Below are 20,426 nucleotides of genomic sequence, written 5' to 3'. Positions count from 1 at the left end.
ACATTCACAGAATATGTGCAATAACTTTGACTTGCAAGTCAAAATTGGGTGGATTGAACTTTTCTGTTCCTATGCAGCTTGACAATAACTTGATTTTAAAAACAATTATTTATACAGCCAAAACTTCACAACATATAATATTCTAAATGGTCTAAATGGCAAAATCCTCTACTTTTGCCTTTTTCATATTAGATATTGAAAACAAATTGGCAAATCATATCTAAACACACTAAGTAAACTTAAATTAAAGTCATGGATAAAATAGCCAGTGCCTTCCAATCACCAAAAAGCTGGAAAAAAACAACCAATTAGAGCCACTTACACCAGTTCTAATGCATGCATCAGTATCCAGCTTCTTTAATATGGCTATATGTTGCCAGCAGCATTTGCAATTCGTCCTCCTCAGCAGTGTACAGGCCTATTCTTAGCAGCGGGACATATTAAAGACTTCTTCAAACGCACCTTTTAAGCGTCTTCATTTGTGAAACCTAAAATAGACAGCTCTCTTCAGGACACATGTTTGCCACCCCCTCCTTCCCCAGTGGTGTCAGTTGTCTTATGCCTCGGATTTGGATGGGGTGCAACTATAAAAAGGTCACCGGGAGCACCGGGAAGATCACTGCAGTCGACTCGAGTCTCTTCTGTCTCATCTGTACTCTGCAAAACAAAGACAACAGAGGTGAGTTTGAATGAAAATGGAAAAGGGGGAAAAAACACAATGGTGGGATCGGACAAAGCCTCAGCATCAGGCTTTCCATCTTTAGAGGAAGCTTGAATGATTTTTAACATTTACAGTTAAATAAGGACATGACACCAAAGCATCTAAAGAAAGAAATGCCTTTTTTAAATTTTTCTTCTCCTTTCTCTGTTTTCTTTTTTTTTATTGCGTGGAGAAGAACAAGTGGATTACTGGTTTGACCTCTCAGCATCGTACACGGGATTCGGAAACGCATTATGCTAACGTGTCATTCAGAAAGAAGTCTGGAGACTGAATTTTTTGATTTAATACAAATTTTAAATAATTTATTGGTTATATATTTCTGTCATTGCTCCAATGATAATGGGGATAGATTTTTTTTTGTCTAACAGGTTTTTTTTATTTCGGCTATTAGTATTTTAGAAGAAATGTGGATGTGAGCCACAATCTATATCATCAACAATATGTGATATTGTAAAAGATGGCTCCCCGGTAATATATCCTACATTGTCAAAAATATCATCATGACTTGTGTTTCATTCCTGCAGATCAAAATGGCCTTCAAAAACATACTGGAAGATGCTAAAATCGCTGCAGCCCTGGTGGAGTGCAAAGGTGACAGCTATAAAATCACACCCCCTGAGTAGTGGTATATACTATATAGGCTCATCTGTGCTAAGCATTAACAGCTACTCTATATATATTTTTATTCTGTGACAACCTGCGTTGATTTCAGACGCTGGCACGTTCTGCCACAAGAAGTTCTTCACCACCTGTGGTCTGGCCGGCAAGAGCGCTGTGGACATAAAGAAGGCCTTCAACATCATCGACCAGGACAAGAGCTGTTACATTGAGGAGGATGAGCTGAAGTAACACACACACACACACACACACACACACACACACACACACAACACACACACACACACACACACACACACACACACACACACACACACACACACACACCACCCTCTAAACATATAGCACCAAATCACACAAATGGCATTGTCGCATATTGTGCTATTTCAATCAACAGTGTGCCTGTGTCTTTAAGTCCAGTGAGTAACAGTAACTGCAATATTGTTCTAACCATGCAGCCTATGTGGACTGTAGGAATGTAGTGGTGGGGATCACAGGGTCACACTATCTTTAGCCAGCACTCTGTTTTACATGGACTTTCTATTTGTTACTCTTTTGACAACTAGCAGAGGAGATTCTATTATTATAATTATAATAATTATAATAATAATAATAATAATAATAATAATTATTATTATTATTATTATTATTATTATTATTATTATTTTATACATGACTTATCTCGAAGATAACACCTGCCTCAGTGTCCATCCAGGGCTGGGCAATAAAACAATATCAATAATTACTGCAATATAGTTTTCATCAAAAGTAATCTGATGACAGTCCAATACATATGGATTTGTTGCTTATGCATTGTATAATTGCATAACACATAATTTATCTACCTCGGATATGTAAAACATTTGAAGAGTTTAAAACCTCAACCTTCAGCCAGGATCAGAAATCAGTCAGAAATCATAATGCGGCATTTATCGTGATAACTATCGATAACGACTGATGGCAACTATCATCTTGATCAAGATGTTGGCCGTATGTCTGTGGTATTTATATGAATAACTGAAGTAATGGAGTCGCCTCCTCTGTGTGTCCTCAGGCTGTTCCTGCAGAACTTCAAGGATAGTGCACGCGCTCTCACCGACGCAGAGACCAAGGCTTTCCTGAAGGCCGGCGACACCGACAATGATGGCAAGATTGGTGATGATGGTATGTGCTCCCTCACTTTACAGACCTTCTTCAGACATTTCTCAGTTGCATCTCTGAGCTGGCATCAACTGTGCGTCTCTCCTCTTGTCTCTCCCCCCCGCAGAGTTCGTTGTCATGGTTAATGCATAAACTGTGCAACTGACCAACAACACCAGCTCTGATGGAACAACAAAACCCACATCGACCTCCCCCCTTGTTCATCTGAATATAAATGACTTTTATACATTTGCTCCAGAGACATTTCCTCCTCTACCCAACACACTGTCCAAAACTGATGATTGTGAATGTCGCTCGGTTGTGTTCATGTCTTAAATATGAATTTTGCTTACTGTAAAATCTATGATGCACTTTCCAGGAACGAACTGTATTAATAAAAAAAAAGAATAAATATACATGATCTGTCTCTTTTCAATTTACACAAAATCATAATCTGACACATTCTGAGTGACGGACTTCTATTTCATTGTGTTTGTTTGCCATGAAATGAAAGGCATAGAGAATAATGGATAAATAAAAAGAAAGCACACACACACACACACACACACACACACACACACACACACACACACACACACACACACACACACACACACACACACACACACTCGCATCTCACATGCAGGTTCTGTCATGCAGCTCCACCCTGCAGCCACTAGATGGAGTCACATCCATTAACACCAGATGAACAGTCAAGAAAGTCAAGAAAAGTCAAGAAAACAGCAACAGTTTATATATAATTTGAAGGTAGTTTGGGTTTATTGTGGATGTTTGTGGATTAAAAAATAAAACATATTAAAATTTAAAATGCAGACCTTCAGTGGGTGTAGGCCACCAAATTTAAACAGAAAACAAAAACAAGATCTCCAATTTAATTAAATGTAACTGAACATCTTAAGTGTTCCAATGCTATGCAGAGAAAATGAGCCGTACAATATATGTCAGTCCAGGTCCTCCTCATGTCCTCCTCTGAACCTCTCTCCATGTGGATGAACGAGGCTCGAACAGGGCATTAGCAAATGTAAATGAATAAGTTATTGCCCAGTAACAGTATAGTCCACGAGGTATCAACATGGCAACATGACATCATGCACCGGGTGTGGGTAGACTCGCACCACTGCCCTCGATCCGGTGTCCTCAGTCTCTTTTTCACACACAGTCTGGAGCAGATGATAGAGTTTCTCTTCAGGAGTCCACCTGCACCAGAACCTCACAGAGGACGATCACACATCACTTGTTGAGGGGCCCCATTAACAAGTTGGCACCGGGATTAGGTTCAGGAAAGGCTGACAAAGACAAACCACCGGAGATACAAGCTTTTATTCAATAATGAAGGACGCCTGTAATCTGGCAAAGGGATCGACACCCAGTGCGTAAAAGTCATTCCCAAAGCACTGTCCTTAATTCTTACATCGCAACAGTTTTTAAACTGATAACTTAACGATTTCTCCACACATTTTTATAAAGGCTTTAATAAAACAAACGTTTGGTTATTTCCATCCTGGACCACGCGCACCTAAACGCATCTCGATCGATTGTTTTCAGGCCTTTAAATGATGTTTAGGAGGATCTTTACGCACGTGTCGTGTCACTCACGGACGCGTGCGAGAGCGCAGCGGTGTCAGGAGTGTCACGCGCTTTAAGCTGGTAACCCCTAAAGTGATGAAACAGGTCGCGGGAGTGTGCATGAATGTAAAGAACAAGGTTAGAGATCACTTCGTCGAAACGTGGTGGTGGTCTGGGGTCGCAGAAGAAGGTTCCATGGTGTAATGGTTAGCACTCTGGACTCTGAATCCAGCGATCCGAGTTCAAATCTCGGTGGAACCTGGTCATTATTATACTTTGTTGTGATAATATTTCATCACCACAGTGTGATTTGCAGAACATGTTCACATCCAACACTTAATGAAACTCTTACTCTTGCTACTTCCTGCAACATTCACGCCTCCAACCTCACCTCACATCACCGGGGACAGAACAAACCTTTTTCCCGGGCACCACTGCAGCGAGCTCTCTCCCAGGGATGTGCCTAATGACCCCTGAAGTTCTCTATGAGTCGACTCGCTGGGGGCCACAGATGCCCTCGGTAAAAGACACCCTGAATTAAAACATTTTCTCCTGGACATCTGGAGAGACTGCAGCTCTGCGGCTTCCTTAAAGAAACACAGCGACAAAATGGGACAAATGATCAAACCCCACGTGTGACCCCTGCCTCCCGTACTTCTGTTTAAACAGCTCATACCTGGGACACTGTGCGTTATGCATCATCATCATCATCACCATCAGACACCGACAGCAGAGGGTGACCTCGGGTCTCCTCATCAGCACAGTTGACAAAGCAATTCCGCGAGGCATTGCTTTGCCGCCCCCCCCTTTCACCGTGAGACAATGAGAAGGTTATAAAACATCAGCAACATTCAGTGATGAGCAGCTATGATGTGTATTTGAGGTTACAGTAGGGATCAACTGACTTACATTAGGGATCAACTGACCCCCATGTGTTGGGGCTCTGCGTCAAACTCTTGGCACCTCAAGACGCACAGATGTGGGAAGACATGAAATTTACCCAAGACTATAGGCCTGGAGCAGAACTGGCTACTTCTCACCTCAAATGTATTGATGAGGGCTTATTTTTCAAGGAGCATCACATGAGCGTGTCACAGGGATTGTTGGCTGAAAGAGGATACCTGCATGAAGGGGTGGGGGGTGCAGAGACAGCATGAGAGGGAGGAAAGGAGAGAGAGAGAGGGTGAAGTTACATTACAGCCTCCCTGCATTAACTGTACTGTATCCTAGAGGTGAGGGGAGGAGTGGTGCCGGGATGACAGGGGGAGTGGTGGAAGGGGGTGGGTGGAGAGGAATGCACCGTTTTAAACTTAATTTGCTATTTACAAGGGCGTTACAGATGTCCACGGTCCGCTCCTCTTACTGCTCCTGGGCGTTATAAATAGTAAAGGTTAATTAGTTAGCTGGGAAATTGGATCAGGGGCGGGCAGCTAGAATTTGATCCACAGACAGGTAACTCAAGCAATCCCCATTGTCACTGCAATCAGACCTATATAAATCCGCCTTGACAGACAGCAGTCACCACATAGCCTTACCTCTCCAGCTGGATCACCGACCGAGCAACATCTCCACCTGACACGGTAAGTTGCTGCTGCTGCTGCTGCTGCTGCTGCTGCTGCTGCTGCAGGTCGCCTTTGACAGACAGCCTTTTATTTTTCCTTTTTTATTTAGTTTAGCTTTACAAAGGTGTCACAGAGGTGGATTCTCCAACTGTTTTATGTTCAGAGCTGCTGTATGTGGGCTGCATGCTTAGATGACAGGTGGGATTATCTTGTGCGTAAAAGGGGAGATTTATATCAGGTTTGATTTTTACTGACTCAAAAGAACCCATAGAGATTTTTAGGAGTTTGTGTCATTATGTCAGTTTGCTGCTCTCCTGGCCGGTCCCTGCACCCACTGACCTTTCAGCATCTAGATTTGGTCACTTGGACACATTTGTGCTCCCCACCAGTGTCCAGATAGAGGGTTTTACTCTTGTTTTTGACTAAATGTGTTAATAATTCACCACCGTTGTTCCTCCTACAGGAATAAAATGGCGCTCTCATCTATCCTTTCCGCTGATGCCATCGACAGTGCTATCAAGGACTGCCAAGGTATCGTCTTCCTCCAATATCATTATTGCTCTGTTCATTTGATTTTGTACAGTATTCTCACTGGAGCCCGGTGCACTCACCAGACAATATGACTGCCCCGTATAAGATTGTCTGCTGTTGCTATAAAAAGGTACATGGATGCATATTGGCTTGTGTGCAGGGTGCAAGGGAATTCATGTGCAGAAATTGGCACCAGCCATAAATAAATTGAAGATTTCATTCTTATCACTAGAGGTCAAAGAGACAATAGGCTCAATTTAAAAACTCCACATTCAGGACAAGCTCTGTGCCTCTGAGCTTTGCGTGCCTCACATTTAATAACACCTTATCGGCCGTGTGTCATCTTGTCTCCGCAATTTAAACTGACATCACTTGTTTAAGGATTTGCAGATGCAGCGGCTTTGCTTCAATTCTACTTTAGAGAAACAAAACTGTCCCAGATGAGTCGGACTACTGACCTGAGGGGAAGCATTTTAGTCCAACTTGATGATATCCCTGACTCTGCCTTCCATCTCTCCCCCAGCACCAGACTCCTTCACCCCCAGGAAGTTTTTCCAGCTTTGTGGCCTCACCAAGAAGAGCCCCATGGACGTGAAGAAGGTTTTTGGGATCCTGGACAACGATGCCAGCGGCTTTATTGAGGAGAATGAGCTGAAGTGAGTGAGCGGGACAGTTCACACACTACAGTCTTGTTAGCTCTTCCCAGGATCTAGCTGTTTCAGAGGTTTCTTTTTGCCACCCTGAGGAGATCAGACTCAAAAGTCTTTCATCCGATTCAGGGACAGCTTTTTCTTTTCAGTGGTGCTAAAAATGAAAGATGCGAAACACAAGACACTGTGAGCATGTGTAATTGTACCAATACTACTACAAATACTAAATACTGTTACAGACATGTGTAAATGAATAGATCCACACTTGTTATTTAACAATCCCTTTCACCGTTTTGCATCGCACATTATCTGAGTACACAGATCCTGATTAGTGCCTTGGTGGTTACTGCTTGGTCTCCCTGTGGAGAACCTCTAACCTCCGTGTCTCTGTGTCTGCCAGGTTTTTCCTCCAGAGGTTTTGTCCTGGTGCTCGAGTTCTGACAGACACGGAGACCAAGGACTTCCTGTGCGCTGCCGATGACGACAGCGATGGCCGGATTGGAGCAGAAGGTGAATTGATCCACACATAGTACAGTTTCTATCCATGATTTTCCAAATAATCTCTGAATTCGGCTTCACATCATTAAGATTTGCTATGTTCCTAAAGACCAATAGTGATTTTAGACTTGTGAATTAGTTTGACTTGATTAAAATAATGGTGTCAATGATCATTTGAGAATTACATTAAGAATTTTCACAATGCAAACTCTCTTATAGTGTCATATCAACATTGTTACAATCCAGTGTCACATCTTCTCAATGCTGTTTCTTCTCTCCACAGAGTTCCAGGCCATGGTCTTGTCCTAAACAGCTGGACTCCATCTCTCCGACTTTATCTGACCCCAGTCCCGCCCCCTTCCCCCACTCCACTGCTTCAGGGGCTCTCTTACTTTTAGTCAATCGTTTCTAGATATTTTTCCTTTTTGATTATTTTTTTTCTTTTTGAACGACTCGCTCCGGTCCACACACATCCACATTCTCACAGTGTTTTTTGTTTTTCATGTTTCGGACTGATCATTGCCCAGATAAATGTACAATTTAGCAAAATACTGAGAAAATAAAAGAATAAAATTCCAAGTTCCTTGTCACTCTTTGTCTTCTTTCTATGTTTACATCTGTATGTTTCTACATGTCTTGTTTGTTTTGCCCACTGTCAGCTGGGATTTGCCCCAGTGACCCCTAAAGAATAAGTGGTTCAGATAGTGGATGGATGGATGTCTTTACTTAGATATATATCATTTGGAGGATACAGTGGAGCATGATAAGACTAGAACCTTAAAACAACAGTTATGGTAATCAAAACCTTTTTCATAAAGGGCACTGAAATGATTTTTATGCAGAAAATGATGATGCAAACCCTTCGAAAGCAGGAATCCATTAGAGTACAGTAGATTATATACAGTGATCCAGATTCACCTGTGAAAAACAAGCATTCACAGACACAATGCAGACACACAATTACCCTCAAAGTTCCAAAGTGTTCTTGAATCTCCACTTACTCATCACAGCGGTTAATAAGACTTATTATCAATGTCCTCAACAAATGTCCTGAAAACACAGGCTTTCTCTGTGTGTGTGTGTGTGTGTGTGTGTGTGTGTGTGTGTGTGTGTGTGTGTGTGTGTGTGTGTGTGTGTGTGTGTGTGTGTGTGTGTTTAAAGAGTCATATATAGAGAGAGCAGAGGAGGTGACCTTGATGACCACCTGAGTTTCACTGCGACTGGATCGAGTGACACATGAACTCGCTTTGTAAATAAACCCGGCTGAACCCTGGTGATGCTCTCTCTGTCTCACACACACACACACACACACACACACACACACACACACACACACACACACACACACACACACACACACACACACACACAAATGCACACATTTTTGCAAAAATCAAATATGCAATCGGACACAGACATCCGTGCAAACACGTGATCCAACATGTGCACAAAAATACACAGAGATCAGCATGTTCGTGTTAATATATGCATATGATTCAGATTTTGCTCATGTGTATGTGTGTGATGTACAGCAGGGAATGCACACTCTGCAGAATGCTATAGCTGGGAGCGCTAACCTTACACGCCAGGTCTCCTTGATACCATTAGTCCATTACCTGCACCCTCTTGAGAGTGTGAGTCTCTTTTTTCTTCACCGTACTGCAAGGTTTTGGAACGTGGGCCTTATTGTCCCCCTGTGCGATGCAGTGGTCCGGACAGGGTTGGGTACAATCCAGCTACGTCCTGTGACATCATTTGCTTTTTTGTCTCATTATTTTCTATGATTTTGAGTTTCAGGTCAGCTTGGGTTGTTTTTTCACCAATTTTTCACTTCCTGGGGTTTTGCAAGCATAGATGTACTACACTAGATTTTAATCATGGTCTCATTAGGAGAATTGACATTGATCAATGCTTCCCACATTTCTTAAAAAATGTCCCTTCGAGATGAATCATAACACACTGTACGATGATAGTTTTACAGTAAGGAAGAATCATACAAACAGAAGTTGGACCAACTCTTCTTTCCTCCTCCAAGAGACCTGAAATAGCACACAACTGTTTCACTCTCTGCACTTACAGGATTCATGGGATTTAAATTAACAACCACCTCACTCGTCACCCACCCACCAGAGGCGCCGAAATACAGAGTACCAATTTTTTTCAGAGCTTCCACCTCGGTGTCATTTCAATTATCTGTATATTATAGGGACAACCTGACTATTAAAGCACACACCTGCTACTCAGAACTGTGGGGCAAACCCTGGTATTAGCACGAATCTGTGGTCACACATGTAGGATGTGTCGTCACAGCTGATGCTGCCTGATTCAGACGCTGCGCCGTGATGATGTTGTTGGTTGGGGATGAAAATGAAACGCCTCAAGGTTGTTTCGCCTCCGCCTACATGTCAAGTAGCAGGAAATATGGCGACATCTTCTCTGATGATGGTAAATAATGGACATAATATTATGACGTATTACTGAAGTTGGTTTTTGACCTTCCTGGATATAAAATGTTATCACTCCATCATTTTATCCAACCAGACATTTGTCTAAACATTTGTAATAATTATTGTATCTACTCTTCAGTAATGGCAAAAAGGTTTTTTGTGAGGCCACCTTGTGACCTTGACCACCGAGATGTAATGAGTTCATTAATGAGTCCAAGTTAACATTAGTGCCAAAGTTGAAGAAATTCCCACAATGCATTGCTGAGATATGGCGTTCAATGACAGCTGGGCATAAAAACCCATAAAAGAAATCTGGAAGCTTAAGAATCAGACTTGAAATCTTTGAATTTATGAAAAAGAAAATTTCAAGTACCAATGTGTATAAGAGTAGACGGCTTTACATTACATTACCTGGTCACACACACACACACACACACACACACACACATACACACTGGACGTACAGAGAGAAACAGTGCTAATCACGTCATGGTGTTCATATCTGCTGTCCAGTGTGGGGCTGCACGGCTGAAAGTGGAACAAGGTTGGGGAAGCCAGTAGGTAACACAAGCCACAGGGCCAACAATGGAGCCGTGACCCCTGTGGGTCAGGAGCGATAAACAGGAAGGAAATGTGAGACAACAGGTCGACACTGCTGGATCTGCTGCCGTGGGACAGGGGTAAAAGATAATGTGACAAGCAGATTACCTGCGCTCAAGGGCAGAGGGGGTGAAAGAGGAAATAAAAAGAGACTGTCGGGAATCCACGGCTGAGACAGGCCAGGGATGTGAGAACAATTTAGACGTAAGGTCTGACAATCATCATTTTCTGTGGTGTAGTTTCAGGAAGTTGGGCAAATCTATGTAATATGATAAATAAAGTACTTTCAAAATAAAATACCTGAGAGGCGTGGCCATGCCACGATAAACAAATAAATGCAGTGGATATTTTTTACCATATCATCTTCCAGAAAGGGTGTAATTATGATCCATTTGTTGGTAATTATTAAGATTACGCAAAAGCAATTGGACAAATAACAACTAAACTTGGTGGAAGGATGCAGTATGGGTGAGAATCCAAATTTAAAAAAATTTAATGAATTTAAATGTGGTTTCACAAGGGGAATATTGGGCCTTGGTGGATGAATTACCTCTACTGAGCTCTATTCTAGTTTTGCACTATTAAAATGTTAAAGGCCGAATTCACCAGTGCAATGCAGTGGTAGTATTATAGTATCATTAGCGGAAGTTCCCTTGAAATGTTACACTTCAGCCCTAGGTGACAAACAAAGAATGATCAGAAGAAGAATGAAGAAATAAATTTAGCCAACTTAACCATTCTGTAATTTTATATTTAAACATTTTATCCTGTTCCATACGTGTGTGTGGATAAACCTTTTGGGATGGACACATAGGCTCAGCCTGCTTGTCTGCTTGGCACTTCAATAATTGATGCCCTCGCTTCATTGTCACTAAAAACTCATATCAAGAAAGGAGTGTCAGGCTCAGCTTACTGATTAAGTCTGTGTGAAACTTTAATGTGCACCCCATCTTCAGCTGATAACAACCTGAAGTGATCGAACAAACGAGGAAGCTGAACCGCTTGGACGATGGGCCGTGCATTCTGGGTTTGCTGCTACAATCGCTGATCATATTTTGACTCTTTTAGGTGTTTTTGGAGCCTGCAGGTATCAGAGATGTTGCTACCCGATAGTCTGAACAGGGAGGGACGTCGTGAAAGATTTAACTGGCGTGTAAGGACGTCTGAATGGGCTTTGTGAGCTCCGCGCTGGAACTCTATCCATAATGCAGGGGATGACAGCGCTGCCACTGTTCCCCAACAAGCATTAGTCCCGAGCCGCTACTTATGATGTCTGCGTGCAGCTTCCCTTCATTAATGAATAATGGGCCATGCACATATCAGTGGCCATTCCATGATACAACAGGGGCATTTGCGGAGGGAGATTACTAGAGAACAATCTCCACCCTGGTTTAAAGCCATTGTTTGTGTATCTGCTAATTGATATGCTCTTATACACATATACATTGAGCTGTCACTAACGCAAGTTTGCAATTTGAACTAAAAGCCACACCCTGCTTAAACCTCTGAGCAGCTGTTGCATGTGCTGACTCAGCCCCAGACTGAGTAATGGCTGTCGTGGACAGGTAGACGGCTACTTTGCAGACTTTTCCAAATGAGAAGGCACAATCAGATAAAATGGGGACTGTCATCCACGACCAACTTTCAGTTTGAGTAACCGAACAATGGAGGCAAACTGTCTGGTTGGAGAACATGTTTGTGTCTAGGTGGAGTTTGGTCGGTAAACATCTTACGACATCCGTAAATGTGGAAGCAGATTCATGCAGTCAACTCAAAAAAAATCACATAGATAACAACATTACTAACAAGTGTCTGCATCTTCACATGAAGTTAGTGGCTGTACGATGTTTTTCATCAACAAACATTACAACAAATTTTCAGATTTGTCAGATTTTTGGGGGTAATATATATATATATATATGTATATACAGTATATATACATATATATATATAAAATAAATGGTAATGATCCCATAAATGTCATTATTAAACCCTTATAATAAAGAAATGCAATTGAGGCTTGATATTTTTATTTAAGTTACAAACTTAAAACTAAAAACTAAAAACAAACATAAAAAAAACACATATACAACCAAATATATAGAACTTGAATGAAAAGATAAACATAATATGTATATGTTATATAACATAAATGCACATCTTTTCTGCATGGATAACTAAAGTAAAAGCTTTGATATCAGTGCATATATAACATTAACGCTGATACTGATCTTGGATTTTTTTTATCAGCCAACCAATGAATCAGTCAGGCTTTAAGTTTGTTCAACTTAAAGTCAACAAGTTGTGTTTACTTATATTTGAGAAAAAAACTGAATCAAAGTATTTTTTTAATGTTGTAAATACTCAGACATATTATCAGTTCCTCTCTTGTCAAAGCACTTTCATTAACGTAATACCCTGTGTCTACATTTCAGTTCCGTAATTACAATGAACCAGTGTGTGTACCACGTATAATTCATAAGCTGTGTTTAAGGTACTCCGAGCAGCTCTAAGCAAAGTATCCATTGCCGTCCATCAGTTTGTGCACTGTTTATCTATATCAGTGACCCAGTAAGAGTGTACCTGAGTAAGACAGCACCGACAAGGCCTGTGTCACCTCCAACCCTACTCCCATGCTACCTGCAGCCTGACAGACTTCCTTGTTCCTACATGATTTAAAGAATTACTTTGAACTGTCAGGTTTCAGCTCCCCCTGCAGTCTTCAGTTTCTAGCTCAGGTATTAGTCCGGCCATTAGATCTGACTGTTCCCTCAGCAGAGCCGCCACAGGTTGGCCCCAACACCCAACACCCGCTCCTCCGCCTCCCCTCACTCCTGCTAGACTTCAACAGTGAATTATTCAGGGTTGACAAGATGTTGGGACGTCAAACTCAAGCGTACATTTTCATTAAACTTCTCTTGTCACGGTGGTTTAAGAGGAGAGGATGCGGCTCAAGTGTGAAATGGCACCAAGTCGATTCCTCTGACAGAGAAGAGAGTGACTACAGGGGGATGAGTGGTATTGGCCTCCTCAATTGCTTCCTAGTGAAGGATTGTGTTGCCAGGTTTTGATTAGGTGAAAGAAAATCTCTTGTGATTGAATAACAACGGTGAGACTGAGCCTGTGATTTTGATTGGTGGAGCAGGCAGAACTGAAATTATATTTGGGTTATTTGGCCAGAGCTTTGGTGTCAGATGAGACACAAGACAACAGAGAGCACAAGGGCTCAGACATACACATGGTGGAGTTACAGGAAATATGTGTGTGAGATCAATATCAAGTCGTCCAGACTATATTCATGCAAATTCCTACTGACCCGTCTTTAATCTGACTCTGACTGAACTGCTGACTCCACTTGGTATAATTTTAATGTTTTTACCTATAATTACTAATTAAATAATCACTTTCCCATTATCACTATCTCGTTTTTATTGAAAAAGCAACAAAATTTATGAAAATAGCACCCAATTCTCTGAAAAAAATTAAATAATAACGTGTGTGCTTTAGGGCTAAACCACTTAAAATATACATTAAAAATGACAGAATTAAATTTTCACTAGAAAAAATGACTGCTCACATGACTATGTAAAGGTATAAGGTTTTTGATCATAGCATCCACGAGATTAAAAACAGCACATACTGGCTGCTAACCTTTCTTAGGGTCGGAAACCTGAGGTTTGGATAAATGCTTGATTCACCACTAACACTGATTTTTATCGAAGACCTGGATCAGAATGTGAACCCCCACTGAAAACTGCAGCAGCACTGCTCTCTACAGGCCGAGCCTTGTTACTATGCTGCACCTCTGACTGCAGTGAGAGACATCACAGCAGGTGGCATCACAGAAAACCCCATCACAAGAAGTGTTTTCTAGGAGCCTATCGAAATAAATAATTTTGGTTCTTCCTATTTAAGTCCAGTTTTTAGTTCATTCTTCTATGTTTGTATTTATCTTTTTTTACTTAATGTATGTTTAGGCACTGGTTTTCCCTTACTCCTCATTACTTATCCCTTATTTCTTTTATAATACTTACTTATATCATTCTTTGTTGTTGTAACATCAAGATGCAAGATCTGGCACAAGAATTTTCTTTGACATTACGCTGTATCTTAACTTATGTTATGTTATGTTATGTTGTGTTGTGTTGTGTTGTGTTGTGTTGTGTTGTGTTGTGTTGTGTTATGGATTACATATCGTATCATGTCTTTTTTTGTCTTGGTGTGTCTTCTTTTGTGTCGTCTCTTGACTTGTGTTGTCGAGCCGTGTATAGGATGGTGTCATGTCTTGTCATTTATTGTCTCGTCTTGTATATTTTCTAGTGTCTTGTCGTTTCGTGTCTTATCTTAGTTTATCTCATCTTATCTTGTGCTATACAAATTAATAATTTTACTGACCATGTCAAATAACAGTTGGGTCACAGTTTCCGGTTGAGCAATAGAAGAAGTACAATTTATGATCATCTTTACCTCAATAATATATAATAGACAAATACCTAATAATCATAATAATTAAATATGATATTTTTTATATATATTAATCCAGCGTCTACTTTACCGGAAGTGACGCCGCCGCGGCCTCTTTCCGGTCTGGCCGGTGCTCCTGGTCCCTGCTGCCGCCTGTCAACACTTCTCATCCCCGGAGGAAGACGCCTGTGTGCGGGACAGTGATTTGAACAGTTTCTCAGTGTCAGGTCTCAGACTGTCCTCCATCATGCCCATGTACCAGGTAAAGTCCGTCTGTGCCGGGGACACAAAGGTTGATTTACCAACCTGCATGTACAAGTTACCAAATATCCACGCGCAGCAGGGCAACGGCTGCTCCCCCGAACACGCGCTCCAGGTAACTGTGAACTTCATTTCGACAAACTTCATCTTTATTTAGAGCTTTATTTTTTTTTCTTTCACACGTTATTAGTTTGTGTTTACCTCTCGCTGTTGTCCGCAGTTCGTTCCGCTCCTCTCATGGCTCCTCTAGCAAGCGTATGTTAGCGTTAGCCGCGTTTGGCTAAGCTAGCTGGCTAACTTAGCATTGGGTTCTGTCACTTTTAGCTGATGCAACAATCACGTCTCCACTGTCCATCAACCGTCGATTATAGATGATCCCTCTGTATCAAGTGTTATTATTAATAATAAAGAACTGTCACTGCATTTTTAGAGATTTGTACTCCAGCTGTGCAGTAACTACAACACCATAGAATAGATCTTTATTGTTATTGGTTAAAACTAATGAAATCTATTCAGCAGCTCTTCAGGACGTGTGCAGTACAACAAAGTAAACAACATAGATAACCGCAGAAAACTATATATACATACATGCATACATATAGATACTTTATTGATCCCGAAGAAAATGTAGGCATCCAGTATCACACAAAACAGTTAAACACGAGAGCATAAGAATAATAAAGAGTGAGATGAAAGTCCAGCCACCGGAACTACTACAAAGCTGTCGCTGTAAAGAAGTATGTGCTAATGGAGATGTTGACAATACAAATATTTGAAGTATAAGGTCATAGAAATACACAAGTAATCGAGTGTTGAGGCCAAATATAAATACAGAATTAAAGATAAATAACTGAAGCTACGCAACGTTGTGCATTAGACAAACACAGCCTGTTTATGGCCTGTAAATTATGGTGCAGCAGATGTACGTGTATTTAAAAAGAAAAGGGTGTAAACAGCACAAGAATAAAACTTACGATATATAAAACTAAAGAAATAAGAAATATAACATAAATAAAGATACACATAGGCAGTAATGGTGACAGTCTGGCAGCCTCGTGACATGGTTAATGCGTTAACCATTCTTATTTCACCGTGAGCACAGGTATAAGGCACATAAAATACTTTTCACATTAGTCGATATCAATAGTTATTATGATCACAATGTTATTTCTTTTCATTTTAAGAACTGGTTTTTGGTCCTGAGTGAAGGCCGTGCTTTTCAACTGTGCATCTCTAGCCAGAGAGTCTGTTAAACATGTTCTCAGTGTTATCTCTGTGTTATCTGTGTAGGGACAGTTAAATGTTGCCCCTGCAGCTTTTACCCTGGCTGTGAAACCTCTGCAGAGTTGTGTTCAAATTGTCTCAACTGTGAATTTTCTCTGTTTCCCCAGAACGGCGAGGTGGACCCAGCCGTCAAAGCTCTGGAGGCTCGGCAGGATGAGATCATGAGAAAACTGTACGAGCTGAAAGCAGCTGTGGAGGGCCTGGCCAAGACAGTGACCACCCCAGATGCCGATCTGGACCTGACAGTCATCAGCAGCCTCTCCTCCCAGACCCTCAGCTCCGTAGCCTTCCAGGGCACCACAGACCTGGACTCGCTACTGGGCAAGGTGAGACACTGGAGCGCTTTAGTGATGCATTCACAGTGTGTCCCTGTTTCTTTCAGTTGACATAATCTGACTTTTCTGTTTGGTGGTGGCCGTCTCTAATGATACCTGCCTGTCCTTACAAGTTCTAAATATTGTGCTTAATGGTACAATCTGCTCGTAATGGAATTTGTCTCAAAGCATAAATGAGGGTGTGGACTGATCGCAAGGCCAGATTGTGCAAGCTGTTTATGTCTCGTTATGGAAGATAAATGTTGAACACAGAATGTTTTTTGGATAGAGCGGCTGCTTACCTCTGTCTTGTTTGTATCAGGACCACGGCGCTCTCCGCGACATTGTCATAAACGCCAACCCAGCACAGCCACCTCTGACCCTGCTGGTGCTCCACAGCCTGCTGTGTCAGCGCTATCGGGTGCTCTCCACCGTCCACGTCCACTCCTCAGTTGCTGGCGTCCCGTCACAGCTCCTGTCCTGCCTCGGCCCACGCCACGAAGACAGCTATGCGCGCCACCTGTTCCAGCTGGGCTTCACACTCATATGGAAAGACGGTAAGGCCACAGTGAGAGGGAAGGTGTGTGTGTTAGTGGATGGACAAGAAGTGTAGGGACAAAGAGGTGAAGGAAACATTCTTGTTTGACTGGTAGTAGATCAAAGCAGAAGGTTAACATAGTATAAATATAAAATATGAACCTGATTTCTATGTTGGTGTCACACACAACTGAGCTGTTTGATTTGATCTCTTTTGCTTGGCACTTGATTGGGAACCTAATTACTCTTTAGAGCTTTGTATTCATATGAGCAATAATAAGCATATTGACATGTGTTGTTAATGCTTGTGTCCTTGTTACAATGTGACACCTGTGCTCTATCCACAGTCCCCAAGCTGCAAATGAAGTTTAGCATCCAGAACATGTGTCCCATCGAGGGTGAAGCCAACGTGGCACGCTTCCTCTTCAAGCTGCTGGCTCCCTACCCCAGCGATCCCGCCCTCGCCACTATGGTGGACAGCTGGGTGGACACAGCTTTCTTCCAGCTGGCAGAGGGCAGTGCCAAGGAGCAAGCTGCCGTCCTGCGGGCGCTTAACTCCGCCCTGGGCCGCAACCCCTGGCTGGCGGGGCCGGAGTTCTCCCTGGCTGACGTCGCCTGCTATTGCTGCGTGCTGCAAAGTGGCTCGGCCTCCTCTGCCCCCGCTAATGTCCAGCGCTGGCTCAAGTCCTGCGAGAACCTGGGCCACTTTAGCCCCGCCAAGGCAGTTCTGCAGTGACTGGTGCTGTCCCAGGAGCAGACACCAGAGACGGTGTCCTACACAAGCAAAGTGAGAGAAAGGCATTAGAATATTAAGATATCCAAGCCATGTCTGGAAAGCTTTCTAATGCTTCCCTCCTTATGGTATTATATCACTGAACTGACAGAGACTCAGTAGAAGCAAAGTGGTTTATGGGTAAAGTAACTTAAAGAGTATTTGTCTCTGCCATGCTGCTTTTATATCACAAGAGATTCTATGCTACTTTTGCAAGGGAGGAAGCATGAGAGGACTGTAAAGACAAGGGCTTGGTGATGGATTAAATCAAAGGTACTGACTACACCTTCCACCCACTTTGTGCCTAACATGATCCTGTTCTAGATGTGTGTGCGTGCGTGTGTGCGTGTGTTAATGTGTGGTGGCGGGTATTACTGGTTTGTTTTCAAAAGTAATACTTTGTACCATTTGTTTTCCTGAAGCCATTAAAACTTCTACTTTGGATCAAAGTTTGAACTGGGGCCTGAGCTTTGTTTGAATTTTTTCATTAAATGTATTTGTCTGGAGTAACCAAACAAGTGGCTTTCACTGAAGTGCACCTCTGTGTCCAACAGGTGGCAGAGTTGTCATAAAGACTTTAAAAGACTTTCTAAACATGTAGTCGAACCTTGTTCACCAGATGATCCTGTCGCATGCAGAGCTGCACCTCTTCCCACCGCACTTAAAAAGCAAGGGAGTTGTTCTCTTTTACACTGGATCACATCATTAAGGACATTAGAGTTAACACAGAAAATGTTATGGGAAGAGACTTTGGGATATGAGCAAAATATTTAAATGAAATCTTACTACAGGAAATGACGATTTGCAGTGTTTAACTAAACTTAAAATCCTTCATGTAGTTAAAAATTTGCTCAGAGCAGAGATATGAGTATCAGCTCAGATCAAACAAGAATCTTAAGTACTTCAGTTGTGAAAATATTGAAATCCAGTGCAGATAAATGTTTGTTTATATTCCAGTTGAAACCATATAATTCAAGGAAGTAATTTTAAATGTAACATGTAGTTTTTAGAGTGTTGCCAACACGACAGTTCCATTGACTACACTAAACATTTAGCTCCACACCTGTTGAGTGGAACTTTGTGGACGTGTGTCTTTTCTGTGCAACCAGTTGTTCGAGGTGTTTTCTCCTTATCAGCTGAAGTGTTGCAGGATGGAATCCAGATACCCTGTCTGTCTGTCTTGAGAGGAATAGAATTTGGAGCAGCTCAATTTCAGGTTTATGTAGAGTATAATCATTTGTGAGTGCTGCGAGCAAAGTCAAACAACATCACATACATATTTATACGTGTGTGTGTGTGTGTGTATATGTAAATACGGTCACACAGGCAATAATGTTGAAAACTAGATAAAAAAACTCCCCTGGTTTTTCCTGCTCTCTAGAGATTGGTTGAGCATCTTCACAAGTGTCATGTTTTCAACAGTTGTGTGTGTGTGTGTGTGTGTTTTGACAGTCTCCTGTTGGTCTCCAGGCAGCTGTCAGACAACACCAAAGCTCTTAACTGACATCTGGGCACATGGCAAAGAAAACACTCGGGACTGTGCAGCTCTGGAATCTTTCGGTTTTCTCGGTGCATCTTGACAGCCGATCCATCAGTTATGTGATCACTTGTGATTTTCAACTTTGTGGAGGAACAAAAGGTGAGACTAAAATGTCACATATCTTTATATATGATATAAAACATACAGACAGGAGACACATTCTCCTTGAATAGCTGTAGAAAAAACTAACTGAACTGAAAGACCAAAACAATCACTTCATTTTAACCCTGTGGCTACTTCAAATCAAAACGACAGCACACTTAAAAAGATAGCGTCAGTATATCCAGTCCTTGAATGTCACTGTCAATGATTGTCAATTCAGATTTTTTCTTTAGGCCATTGTGGAGTGGGAGAAATAAGCGACGCCTATCAAAACAGGTCAGGGTTCCTTTAGAAAACCCGTCTGGGCTAAGTCATCTGTGATGAGATGATAAACTCAGGGGTTTCCTGTGACGATTTAAGCACAATGTGGTTTGATTCTGTGTCAATGAAAAGGCTGAGAGACAGAGTTCATGGCATTTAATTCACTGTGGTCAAAGAGAGCAAGTTGCTGTTGTATCTCAAAAGTTGAATGCGCTCAAAGTAGTCGTCGGTCAGAAAGTTTCTCTGCGACGTGACCAGGTTGCCTTTCTGACTGAAGAGACGCTGGACGGGCGCCGTGGACGGCAGGGTGGTGTTGTATTTGAGGAAAAGCTGCTTCACTCGGGGGAAGTCCTGCAGGCACTCCAGGCTCTTCCCTGTTCCTTCAATGTACATGCGGATCTCCTCCATCACCCCCCGCTGCTGGATCTGCTCGTTAGGCTTCGCGGAGCCGTAGCTGAAGAAGTCATCCTCCGACTCGATGGTGGACGTGTTCCGGCTGGGGTTCGCCTCGGATACGATGCAGGGATCCATCTGCGA

The 20,426-nt window shown here is 42.1% G+C and overlaps 3 protein-coding genes and 1 non-coding gene across 5 annotated transcripts; all 4 read left to right on the top strand.

Annotated features, from left to right (window-relative positions):
* The first annotated feature begins 524 nt into the window (after positions 1 to 524).
* Positions 525 to 2,895, top strand: LOC118123093 (parvalbumin beta-2). Its single transcript, XM_035180219.2, has 5 exons — positions 525 to 679; positions 1,246 to 1,312; positions 1,434 to 1,566; positions 2,394 to 2,503; positions 2,607 to 2,895. Exons 2-5 carry the CDS (start codon positions 1,252 to 1,254, stop codon positions 2,630 to 2,632), a joined length of 330 nt encoding a protein of 109 aa, XP_035036110.1. The 5' UTR covers positions 525 to 679; positions 1,246 to 1,251; the 3' UTR covers positions 2,633 to 2,895.
* Positions 2,896 to 4,255: 1,360 nt separating this feature from the next.
* trnaq-cug lies at positions 4,256 to 4,327 on the top strand. Its single transcript has one exon. It is a non-coding gene; the product is annotated as a tRNA-Gln (tRNA).
* A 1,769-nt stretch (positions 4,328 to 6,096) lies between these two features.
* pvalb8 (parvalbumin 8) lies at positions 6,097 to 7,874 on the top strand. Its single transcript, XM_035180220.2, has 4 exons — positions 6,097 to 6,159; positions 6,683 to 6,815; positions 7,210 to 7,319; positions 7,591 to 7,874. The coding sequence occupies exons 1-4, from the start codon at positions 6,099 to 6,101 to the stop codon at positions 7,614 to 7,616; spliced, it is 330 nt and encodes a 109-aa protein (XP_035036111.1). The 5' UTR covers positions 6,097 to 6,098; the 3' UTR covers positions 7,617 to 7,874.
* A 7,056-nt stretch (positions 7,875 to 14,930) lies between these two features.
* On the top strand, positions 14,931 to 18,447 carry aimp2 (aminoacyl tRNA synthetase complex interacting multifunctional protein 2). Of its 2 annotated transcripts, none has more exons than XM_035180627.2 (4): positions 14,931 to 15,080; positions 16,471 to 16,689; positions 17,000 to 17,234; positions 17,562 to 18,447. In XM_035180627.2, exons 1-4 carry the CDS (start codon positions 15,066 to 15,068, stop codon positions 17,948 to 17,950), a joined length of 858 nt encoding a protein of 285 aa, XP_035036518.2. In that variant the 5' UTR covers positions 14,931 to 15,065; the 3' UTR covers positions 17,951 to 18,447. The 2 variants fall into 2 exon arrangements, with proteins under 2 accessions (XP_035036518.2, XP_035036517.2); XM_035180626.2 differs by having other exon boundaries at positions 14,931 to 15,194.
* The last annotated feature ends 1,979 nt before the right edge of the window (positions 18,448 to 20,426 follow it).

The sequence above is a fragment of the Hippoglossus stenolepis genome, chromosome 16, assembly GCF_022539355.2.
Source record: "Hippoglossus stenolepis isolate QCI-W04-F060 chromosome 16, HSTE1.2, whole genome shotgun sequence".
Lineage (NCBI taxonomy): Eukaryota > Metazoa > Chordata > Actinopteri > Pleuronectiformes > Pleuronectidae > Hippoglossus > Hippoglossus stenolepis.
This window is presented reverse-complemented; position numbering and strand designations above follow the sequence as displayed.